The sequence below is a fragment of the Phyllostomus discolor genome, chromosome 7 (genome assembly GCF_004126475.2).
Source record: "Phyllostomus discolor isolate MPI-MPIP mPhyDis1 chromosome 7, mPhyDis1.pri.v3, whole genome shotgun sequence".
NCBI classification, from domain to species: domain Eukaryota; kingdom Metazoa; phylum Chordata; class Mammalia; order Chiroptera; family Phyllostomidae; genus Phyllostomus; species Phyllostomus discolor.
The window spans coordinates 51,659,940-51,672,174 of record NC_040909.2 but is presented as its reverse complement, the minus strand read 5'-3'; the positions used below and the strand labels follow the sequence as shown (position 1 = coordinate 51,672,174).

General features: G+C 42.4%; 1 protein-coding gene across 1 annotated transcript in view; it reads right to left on the bottom strand.

Annotated features, from left to right (window-relative positions):
• Nucleotides 1-7,424, bottom strand: part of PXK (PX domain containing serine/threonine kinase like) — a 73,598-nt gene extending 66,174 nt beyond the window's left edge. The window contains 1 exon segment of the mRNA XM_028517960.2: nt 7,219-7,424. Coding sequence (XP_028373761.1) covers nt 7,219-7,320 — 102 coding nt within the window. The 5' untranslated portion in view covers nt 7,321-7,424.
• Nucleotides 7,425-12,235: the final 4,811 nt, after the last annotated feature.

Here is a 12,235-nt window from a genome sequence, read left to right as displayed (position 1 = left end):
CAGTTAATCCTCATGGCAGCCCATACTATCCCCATTTCACAGATGAAGAAACTGAGGCTGGAGAGATTAAGCAACTTGTCCAAGGTCATTAAGGCATTGTCCCTCTCCTCAAGTTATTTACAGTTCCACCTGTGCTAGAGGGGAGGGCATAAATAGAAAACAGGGTAGTAAGAAAAAAACAGGTGTGTAAAATGCTTGCAACTTTCAGCCAAAGCTGAATGGGATCTTTAGAGGAAGGAAAACCATATCCAGCTTGTAGGTAAGACAGCGAGTAGCAGTCCATAAGAAGTGCCTCAAATAACTGCATTTATCCAACAAATTCACTTATTCAACAAATATTTACTGAAAGCTAACTATGTGCCAAGGACTATTCTAATTTGAAATTGAATCAAGAAAGCAATCAATACATAGACATGAAAGGCCGGGTTTAGAGTAAAAAAAAAAAATCTCAGAGAGAAAGACATTGATAGGTGCGAGCAAGCTGCACACATGGCCCCTAACCACCTCGGACTGGGAAGGGGCAGAGGCGTGCTCGCCTTGCACAGATCCACCTCTCCACCTTCAGCAGCCCTGCTGCTCACCACTGCACCCTAGAGCCGACCACAGTGCCCATCAGAGAGCCGGGGCTCAAGAAGTCCTCACGGAATAAATGAGCACAATGCTGGAGTGGACGTGGAGATCGACATGGAGAAACGCAGAGATGCCTAGAGCATAGCAATGTGCCATTCAGCCATCCCCTGTGCTCTGGTGGGTCAGTGGGTGCTCCAAGCTGGGCAGCCCCCTGGCCTGACACCAAAGGTCCAGTGTGAACAGGCCCAAATCAGGCTTCATTTCCCTCTGCTTCTGCAACCAGGAAAATGTGTGTGAATGTGTGTGGGTGTGGGGCTAGAGTGCAATGAGTCCCTGCCCAGGAATCACTTGTTACCTGGGCGAAGGGTACAGCTCAAAGGAGGGCCCTAGATGAACACTGCTTTCCCTTTTCACCTCTACAGGTGGTTCTTAGATATTTTTGCATCCAGGATTCTGCCATACCAACACTCCATTCATCCCTTCTTTCCCACTACTGTAAAAAAGCCTCAACTGAATTAATGAGGAGAGAAATGACCTGTTTTTGATGAGCCATGTCAAAGAAATGTGGGCAGCCTTGTTTAGACCTCATAAACAGAGACGCTGTGATAAGCAGGCGGAACCCTGGCTAGGGCTCAGTCACCCTGCTTTCCGGCACTGTCTAATAAGTCTGCTGAGCATGCACACTAAATGCACTAGGCAAGCTGCAACTTACGGCAATTTTTTTTACACCAACAGAACATAATTCATCTATCGTTCTAAGTATAGGATTTTTGTAGTGTATCTTTGGTTGTGTGCTGCATTTTTCAGATACACATCAACTAAAATGAGTAATTCTCCAAATTTACAGTTCTTAGTATCTTTTCCAACAGTGATCCACAGCCTAAGAGCAGGTTTTAGGTCAGCAAGGTTCTGGGAGCTTATACAAACATGTGTATGAATGTTTATGGAAAATTTGTTCCTCTGATGAGATCCCTAAAGGAGTTGGATCTGAAGAGCTAAACAACTTATGCTTAGAATATACCCTGAGTTTAGCATCCTGCAATGTTATAAAACTTTCCAGGGTAAAGGCTAAGAGATTTCTTTTTAGGGTAATGAAAATGCTATAAAATTGATTGTGGTAATAGACAAACAAACAACTCTGTAAATATACTAAAAGCCATTGAGTTGTATACCTTAAATGAGTAAAATGAATGATATGTACATTTTACAAAGCTATTAAAAAGAACTTTCCAGGAAGACTCCTGTTACTCTGCAATGAATTCCCCAAACTCACATGTTAATAAATAGAAGAGTACTTACCCTCTTGGTCATCAAAATATAACTACTTGATTATCTGAAGACAACAATGGCAATGGAATTCCCTTTCAACTTGACTCTTTCAGTAAGCAGGACGCAACAAGATATCCTGATCTTCAAGCAGAAGCAGCCAGACTTAACACAAATTTGCTAGTCAGCAAGATCAGCTGGAGAGTAAATGGCCAATCTGCGCACACTCTTCCCTTCCTGAAGTCCAAGGACTTATGCAAGATAAGTGTTTGTCCCCTAGTCCTTAGTTAAAAGTTTCAAAGTGAAAACGATGGGCCCCATCATCTCCTCTGAAAAGGAGTCACACCTTCATTTCCCCTTACCATACTCATGTTCATTATGAAGAAGTCACTGACAAGCAAGTCTTCCAGTTTAAGGGGGAAAAAAGAATAAAAAGTCTATTACTCTCCCTGCCACAACACCCCCAAACATTTAAGCACGTCTGAGTTCCAAAACAATGTTTGGGTCAGGTCTCCCATTTTCAGGATGTCCAAAACTGGAACATGAAGGAACTTCATTTCATATGCAGCCACCAGAATCCTCCAGCAGCTTGAAAAGGAACCACTACCTGCCTGCAATGGGTTTGTATTACTTGCCCCAAATGAATCGATTTAGGCCCTCAATTAAACTCTATATTTTGAGCAATCTCAACTGTGGAAACTGTACACGAGGTGGCTGTTTCCACAATTCCCCTAGGGAGTGAAGCATATAACTATCTTTTCGATAAAATAAACTTCAGCCCAGATCCTACATTTCCTCCTAGTAACCAGAGACATCTTCTTACTTATATTCCTATCACGAGAAACCTTTATAGTGTGATAATCCCCTCAAAAGAGATGATATTATGATGATTAAGAATCAAGTTGCCAAAAATTATCTTCTTCGATAGGAAAAGATTACTTACAATCTCTAAATTACCAGTCTCTAAAAGCTTCCAACTCAGTTTTCTGACTGCACCCATCACAGGCTTCAAGGACAAGTAAGGAAAAATACATAATGAAGTAGGAGGTGATTGATTATATTGCCAGAAAATAACCACTAGTATTTTATTATAATATGTGGAAATGCTACAAATTATCATAATCTCTGCATTTGTCTATGGAAACATCTTTTTAAAAAACTGCAAAGCTTTACATATTCAGTATACCTTGGAATTCTAAAAACTTCCAAATAGCATCCCCTCAAAAAGACCAGATAGATTCTGTTATTAAGCACTGGGTCACCTTAAAAATGTGAAGATCTGAAGACAATGATGTCTTCTAATTTGGCAGCACATTTGAATAGGTACTCTGATAATATATGGATAAAGTTTTAAAGACTATTTTTAAAAGGTCACAGATTAAGAAGCTGAAGCTCAACATACCAAGCCATAAGAGGAACTTCAAAACCAGCCGTGTTATTACGGGTAAATATTCTCGTTGACTCAAATACGCTCTGTATATGGAAGACCTCAGAGTCTGATAGGACAAAAACTCCCTGAAAGCAGGAGCTGTCTAGTTCACAGCCATGGCTCCAGCACATGCCAGGCACCTAGTAAGTAAGCACTCAATACCCTTTTGTTAAATGAATGAGTGTTGTTGAATAAACAAACTGTAGGAATACAGTTTCTAAAAGTCAAAGGTTCAAGGTGAGATCCATTTTCAGTAAAGATCTTAACATGTAATTTTACTTTTGTACAGATTTAAAATCTTTCTGTTATGCCTTAAATGTCACTAAAATGATCTTTTGTTAATCAAGAATGAAATGCAACCAAATGCAGAGAAAATGGGCCTTGATTCAGTTGAACGTCAGAGAAGAATATTTTAAAAGGAGGAAACTGATATTAAGAGCCATCACACCACAGCACACTGAGCAGCAAAAATCGGATGTACTTATTTGATAACAATGCTCTCCGAACTGTCGGCATCCTCTGGTTTCTATTTCAGCTAAGTAAGCATTTTTTTCAGTCTACTGAATTTAAAAGTTTTCCTTTTCATTTAGCCAAGAACTTAGAGATTTCTCTGGCCTTCTCTTAGTCCTCCTAAACTTTCCCTCAACCTACCTGTGTGGCTTTTTACCAGAATTCCTTTTATTTGGAAAATTCTTCTGTTTCGCCCCATCCCTAAATGCTAACTAGTAGTATCCTCTTCCTAAATACTGTCCTTTCTGATTTTATAGAAGCTTTGTTTCCATGTAGCAGAGGCCTGGTCTATATCCTAAAGCTAAAGGCACTGTGCTCCATAAAAGTGAAAATAAAATCATTCAAACCAGTCAGGCACAAAATCACCAGCCAACCTGTACCCTTTCTGCCAATTGTTCATCCCAACATGCCTTTCTGGTGGTGACCTTCTTGTTCCTTTCACCCTTCTGGCATCTCTGTTTTCCAATTGAAAAAAATTTTCCTCTCCAGTCCGTAAATCCAAATCACATGTAACCTAAAATTTTCTGCTATTAATTCTGTTTCCCAAGGCTAAAAAACCTTGATAAATGAAAGAAATTATGGGGTGAAATTAGCTTACTTGCAATACTAATATTTTAATGTGCTCAACCTTTTACGTATATGTTGCCAGGAAGTGAATAGCAAGAAGAAGGAATGAAGGCACTTTACAAATACTCCATAAAGATTATTGCATGCCCTGGCTAGTGTGGCTCAGTGGATTGAGCGTGCTGGCCTGCTAGCCTAAAGGTCTTGCCGGTTGATTCCCAGTCAGGGCACGTTCAGGTGAGAGCCAGGTCCACATTTGGGGGTGTGCAAGAGGCAACCAGTTGATGTTTCATTCCCTCTTTCTCCCTCCCTCCCTTCTCTCTACAAATAAATAAATAAATAAATATTATTTCATTTGTGCATCAAAACAACCTTGAAAGGCAGGCAAGGCAGGCATTTATTAATCCATTCACATATGACAAAACTTAACATCAAAAAGGTTAAGTGACTCCTACAACCAATGTCAGATGACCAGCAAGTGTCAGCCAAAACCCTTACCTATTAAAGTCTTGCATTTTCCAACCCAAAGGCTGTCTACTATATACTCTCTGTATGTCTCTTTCCTACAGCCAAGGAGAAACTTCCTAGACATTCAGCATTACAAAGCGATCATGCCCCTCTGACTTCTGGGACACCATCTCCCTTTGGCTAACAAGCCAGAAAGCCATCTTCAACCTTCCTACAGAAAACAATGTCTTTTTCTTCTATATACCACCCCCAAAACTACTTCTTTCCAGAATAATTTCCAACAGTTCCTGTTTTAAAGGGACTTACTCAGAAGGCACTAATAATCTAAAAACTTGGCATCAGCATACGATTCTCTCAATAAAGTTCAGGGCTGATGCAACATTTCTGTCTCAGATTTTACAGTTAAAATGACAAGAGCACAGAAGAGTCAAAAATTATGCAAGACAAGGCTACCTTTTTTTTTTTACTCCAACACATCTGCCTCTATGGCTCTCCTGTGAGTCATTGTCTTTTGTGTTCAGTCATCGTTATAAGAACTGCCATTCTCTCTACCCTCAAGTATTTTACTTTTTTCTTTAAAGAAAAGCTCTGCAATTGAAAAGGAATTCTATTATCTCTTTCTCCTCCTTGCTGAAGCACTGATCCCTTACTTTAGTGCCTCAGATACCATGTTGTCCCAATTTTCATCACTACCATTTTACACAGAGAGGCAAAGGTTGCAATTTATTTATTCATTCAACAAACACACACGAAATCCTATCAGATGCTAGGGACAAGGACTAAAAAATGAGCAAGAAGTATCCCTCCTCTCACAGCCTGGTGGGGAGGAAAACTACAGAAGTAATTACAGAATAAACTGGTCAATGTTAAGGTGGAGGTGAGCACATGGCTTGGGGCAGTGGCCATCAGGGATGATTCCTGCAGGAAGTGATCTGTGAGCATTTATATGCATCTCTCTCTTTGTTCTCATTACAAAAAAAAAACAACCCAAAAAACCTAAAAGACCCAACCCCACTAGTTAAAAGGTTATTAGATTTACTTGCCAACAGTCAAGTCAAAAATCTAATTTAATAGCAAAATTTATTCTTGACTCCCTGCCTCAAATGTCAACCCTTAACTCATAGTCCCTTAGCACACATTACAGAGGGTTTAACATTCTGTCCTATATCCTGCCTTCTCACAAGTCCATAGAACAGGATTAAAGATGTACACAATGAAATAAAGTGTACTTTTAAAAAATACAATCATTTTCCTAACTGGAAATGAACACTGAACAATCCAAGCCCTACAAAGCATGGCTGTCAGAAGAGGAAACTGAGGTTCAAAAAGCCCCACTTCAAGACAACAGAATAAAAGGTCTCTTTGAAGTCACCAGAACAACTTGAACAAAAAGAGAAACAGAAGGCTACTGTGGGGACTTAGCCTCCAGATGATGACCCCAAACACACTGCAATGGTAAACAAATAAGCCTCTGAGCAGGGATCTATTCGGTGACCTAACAAAACATTACAATTCAAGGAATCTCTCTCTTTCCATTCATTACTTCCCAGAGTCCCACTGCTGGCAGCTCCTGTTTTCTTTCCTGGTTCCTGGGTTTATTACTTGCAAATTATAATTATGGTGTGCTTTTCCCAAAAAGGTATGGGCAAATGAAAACAACCATGGTTCTAAAGCCACATAAAAGACAGTATATGTAACATAAATGAACTCTGCCTGTGTTTACTATGAGGACCTATTACTCCTTTATACTACTCCAGTGGATTTTAAACTCAAATGAATGCTACCACTGCCCACTAAATAGCAGGTTAGAGTCGGGAAGGAGCACATTCATACACCTGCCTCAGCAGGACTCCAGACTGCTTCCCCCAAAGGCTTCCCCGTGCTTCGGCCAAACACTTGACCTGGAAATGGGTCTGCAGACCCCAGACTCTTTCCTTCAGCTCACAAAACAAGTAGGCTCTGAAGTCCCATTTCAATTTGGCCCGGCACACCCTCATCCCCACCACTTAGATCCCCAAGGGAAAGGAGGCAAACTCAGCGGCCCCAAAGAGGAGAAGGCTGGCGGCGGGCAGAAGGGGATGAGAGGGTCCTAAATGGTCAGTTTAATCGGCCGGCCCTAGGTGGGCCCAAGAGCCCAACACCACCCGCGACTCGCAGTGCCCTCCTGCACACCACCGAGCCCCTCCCGCTCTTTGGCCCGGGGGCTGCGATCCCCACGGTCTAGCCTCCCGGATGACGAGAGCCTGGGTCCCGGGGGCCCAGACCTAGAGCTACCGCCACCCAAAAACCCTCCTAGTCTGGGCCGCCGACCCCTGCCCCGGTCCCCGCCCGGGCTTCCCAGCCCGGCCGCCCGCAGCCTCTCGCGGCCCCGGGCCGCCCCGCGCCGTCCGCCCGACCGGCGGGCCGCGCACCGTGTGGGACTGCAGGCTCTGGCTCGCCTCGATTGCTGCTGTCAGCGGCACTGTGTCGTCCAGGAGCACCTTGCCCGCCGGTGGTTTCTCCATGAAGGCCATCCCGGGACGCCAGTCCACCACCGCCTCGGGACTAGGGGCAGGAACCACAGGCGCCGACTCCCGCCGCCCGCCCGGCACCACCGCCGCCGCCGCTGTCAACACGCGCCGCCCCACGCGCCGCCGCCACTCTCGGGACCCGCTGGGTCCTAACGCCGAAGTTCCCACCGGCGTCGCTGTCATCACCGGCCGCCCTTCACGCTGCTGCCTCCCGCAGGGTCCTAGCGCCATCCTTCTGCAGTCCGCGCTGTCCTGGACTCGCCCCTCGGAGGTTCTCGAGGTCCTCTCAGCAGCAACTCACATCGGGTACCCTTAGCACTGGCCATCTAACCCGAGGACACTTCACCCTAAGTCATCACGTCCAGAGATCCTCATATCTGAAGACACAGTGTCCTCAGCCCTGTGACCCAGTACCCACAGTCCCAAAGATCCCCAGGGTTGGGCTTTTCACGTTAGGCACTTAGAAGCTGCAACTGTCAGACTTGAAACCTTTACAGTTGGACCTTTCCCACCCAATCCTTTCAGATCCAAAGATCCTAAAATCCGAGGGTCGGGGTGGGGGGGAGCCCTTGAGGATGGGACCCTCAGCCTGCACCCTGCAGATCCAGAAACTTTCTAAAACAAGTCCTTCAAATTCAGGTTTTACTTGAACTTTTGCACCTCACTCTTCAAACCCAAGAACCTAAGAGCTGGGCCTTCAGAATTAGACTTCACAGCTGGATCCCTTGGACCCCAGAACCCTCTGCCCCAAGCTCTGACTTAACTGGGAACCCTAAAAAATAGGCACTGGTCCAAGGACTTCCAGCCTCTACCCTTGACCCCATCTCTCATATCAGTCCACAAGGCCTTCAACCCTGAGAACCCTCAAACAAGATCCCTCAGACTTGAGGTCCTCAGTCTCATTGTACCAGTTCCAAGAACCTTAAACCCAGAGTCAGAGAACTTTGCACCCAACTTCTTGGCTCCAAATTTCTCCACAGTCAGCCTGAACCCAAGACCACAATCCTGGCACTCTGTACAACCCCAACTCTACTCCCCCCCACACACAGAGATCCCACACACACTGCTCTCCCCCAGGGCAGCATCCCAGGATGAGTTAGACTTGGAATTAGACAACCAGGATCTCCAGGGCTCCGGCATTTACCAGCTGAGAGACATTGAATGAGTTACTCAACCTCTCTGAGCCTAGCTCCCCATCTGTAAAATAAATATACTCACATGGAAAGTTTGGTACGAAGAATACAGTAGGATGGGAAGGGGCTTGACACATAATAAAATTCAAGTGATATTACTTTCTTCCTTCCCTTCACTTCACATAATGGAGGGATTCTAACTCTTAAATTTGTATCCCCTAAATTTCTACATTATAGACAACAAGAGAACAGAGTTTCTTGGTAATACCACCCTCTCCCCCCAAAATTTGACATTGCAGCAAATGCCTAGACAGTATCTAAAGGGTACCCTTTCCAGATCTCAAACTTAATGGGATTGTTGGACAACCCCAAGCGGCTACGGAGCCTTGACAGAGTGATGTAGGGGCTAAGACCCAGTGAATAAAGAAGTGAAGAGGAAAACATGGAGTTTCTTGATTCAGTCCTAAAATAATCAGAGTTCTTCCTGCATTCTGTTTTTGTCCCAGTGTGCTTAAAAGCATCAGTCTATTAAAACAAAATCAATTATCATTTAGAGAGGATTCACTTAAAGAAATTTCATTTCTTTAAGGCAAATGGATTATTTCATTGCCAGAATCACAAATAGCCAAATTCTGCTTTAATTATTTCTACTTTCATGTGGACTGACCAGGACAAGGCTTTTCTTGCATGCTGCTGGTGGAAGTATAAATTGTCCAACCTTTCTGAAAGGCATTTATTCATTCAATAATTATTTACTGAGTACATGCATATAATAGGCCTGGTACTGGGATTTGACAATATATATTAAGGGCTTTGAAAATGTTCTCACCCAGTAATTCTGCCTCTAAGAAATTATCCTAAGGAATAATCAGAGATTAGTGGAAATATAGAACATGTGAAGGTAAGTATCTAACACTAGGGAACTGGACAAATTGTGGTTAATCATAATTAGAATATTTTGCAATGATTAAAAATCAGATTATCAAAATAGTCAGGTTATCAAGGAATATTTAATGATGTTGAGAAATGATCTTGATATAATAGTAAATAAAAAAGACAATACATTTTACTTTTGAACAACACAGATTTGAACTGCCAAGTTCCACTATCCATGGATTTTTTTTTTCAATAAATATATAGCCAGCCTTCAGTATCATACCCAGCTTTACCTTCAGACTGAACCAACCATGGACCAAAAACAGTATTTTTTTTTAACATTTTATTTTTAGACAGAGAGGGAAGGAGAGAGAGAAACATCAATGTGTGGTTGCCTCTCGAGTACCCCCTACTGGGGACCTGGCTTACAACCCAGGCATGTGCCCTAACTGGGAATCTAACCCTTGATCCTTTGGTTCACAGGCTGGCACTCAATCCACTGAACCACACAAGCCAGGGCCAAAAAACAGTATTTTTAACCCATGGTTGGGAATCTGCAGATACAGGGGGCCGACTGTATGCACTGTTCCACACCATTTTATATAGGGACTTGAGCATCTGCAAATTGGGGTATCCATGGGGGGTCCTGAACCAATCCCCTTTGGATTCCAAGGGTTGACTATAGCTAAGTGTTAGGGAGTCAAGAGTTGTATGTGGATTTTCAACTCCGTGAGAGTCAGTGTCCCTAACCCATGTTGTTCAAGAGTCAACTGTACATGCATTGAATGATCCCACATTTAAAAAATACATTTATAGGAAAAACAACAAAGAAAATACACCAAAATATTAACTTAGGGTTTCTAGGAAGTGGGATCATGATGCTTGCCATTTTTATGCTCTTCTGTGTTTTTCTAAAATATCTATAATGAAGATATTTTACTTGTATGACTAGGGGGGAAATATATGAATTGCAAAGGTAATAAAATAACCTTTGTCTAGTCTTCCTTACTAGGAAAAGGAAACTGAAAGTGAGAAACCAGGTACTTGATGGAATGAAGCCAGAAACTAAAAACTCTCAATCTAGACTTTCCCTGGAAATTCATGTCTGAAGTATACTCCTCAGAATAAATACAGTAGTGAACCTTGTAATTTCATTTCATTTCCCAAAGCAGTGCCTTGTCATTAATCCTTTGAGGACATTGGACTTAACTGGATCCCTAGATTCATTGGAGACCAGGCTCCAAACCCTGAGTGCCTCAACATCTGTTTGACTTTCAAACTTGCGCCCACAGCATCTGCAGAAACCCTCCCCATGTAGAGCTGAGCTGAATCAAATCAGCTTTGCTTCAGTCTCTCAGCATGGGCAAAACCAATGAGGCGTGCAACACCTTAGTTTCACCACATACACTACTACTAAGGGTTATCAGGGAAAAAAGATTTACATTCTTATATGTTGCCAAAGGTTAGATGGCCCTCAGGTTATGCAGCAACTTGAAGTTGGCCCAAGTGGCTGAAGATGAGTTTTAGTGATAAAGCTGCTAGAACTGGCAACTGCTCCACAAATCAAATCGTAGAAACTTGTGGAAACTCAGTGCTTCCTGAGCAGAATTACCTCTCAACTCAAAATGACTTTGTTTCTTTAAATACTTATGATCTGGATAGAAAAATGAAAAAAATCACTCAATTTGATCATTTTTATTTCCCTTATGTGTGGATATTGTCCATCACATCTCAGAGGAATGTTCCCAGGGTTTATAGTTGTATGAATTGTGTTATCGCTACGTATCACCTAGAAATTGACTATGGACTTCCTATTATCCGGTTCTATTTATGTAGTGTCGATATTAGTCTTGGGTTTTCTTGTGATCTTGAACTTAAAAGTTTTTTTTCTAGTTGGTTTTGCTCCAACCTGAAATTTCACTGAAGATGGCAATTCTTGTCTCTGTTGTTTGCAATTCAAATGAAGACAGGCCAAGAACAAAGGAAGTAAAACATCTGGAATCCTGGAGATACTCATTTGCAGCCCAAAAGTAATTCCACAGTGCTCCCATTCTGCTCAGATAGAGCCAGTTAATAAATTATGCCAACATATGAGGCAGGCCGAGCAGCACAGCTGCTCAGAGTGACAGTCAACCCTTGGTAGAGTATGTTTTAATATAAAAACTTAATAAATGTAATTTAATAGCAATTTTCTTTGGGAGTAATTGGTCTCTGAATCATACTCTAAGAACATAAAAGAAAATGACTAATAATTTAGCGCAAAATGAAAACCTGTGGTTACCTAAGAGGTACCTGCGTGCACTTAGCACTCCATTTCTCTAGACGAATACGTAAGTCCACAAGATGAATGCTGGCTGTGGTGGGGCTTTCTCCCTGTTGTTACTGAACATCTGCTGCTAGGAAAAACAAGCGGTATTTTACCAATCTAAAAATGTTTCTAATAGAATATAAAAATCTGTTAAGCAATTTTCCAGTACATTAGGCTAAAATTGCTTAAGATGAGTGTATCTTCCTGTGATAACCAAACATTGCATAAATTGCAGTCTTACAATGCCCCTATGTGGAAATTGCTAGTACAGTTTGGACTGCTATTTAGTCAGTCGTTTGTACTCCCTTCCACATGAGTACAGATGTGACCTCATACAGTCTGGGCCACCTGTTACCCAGGAGAGGATTTCCTAATTTGAGGGTCACCCATGTTTTCATTAGAAGCCATTCTTTCTGGCAGCTCATAGGTACAGAGTTAAAATGGAAAAGGCAACCCACCAGTTCTCCTTATAGCCACTGTTAATAGAGCTGGTTTGAGAATCTTGGCTCTTAGTAAAATGTCATTTACAGGAAAGCATCCCTAACTTCTTGCCTACTTGTCTCTTCCAACTTTTTACTAATTTACAGAGGTCAAAGACCAT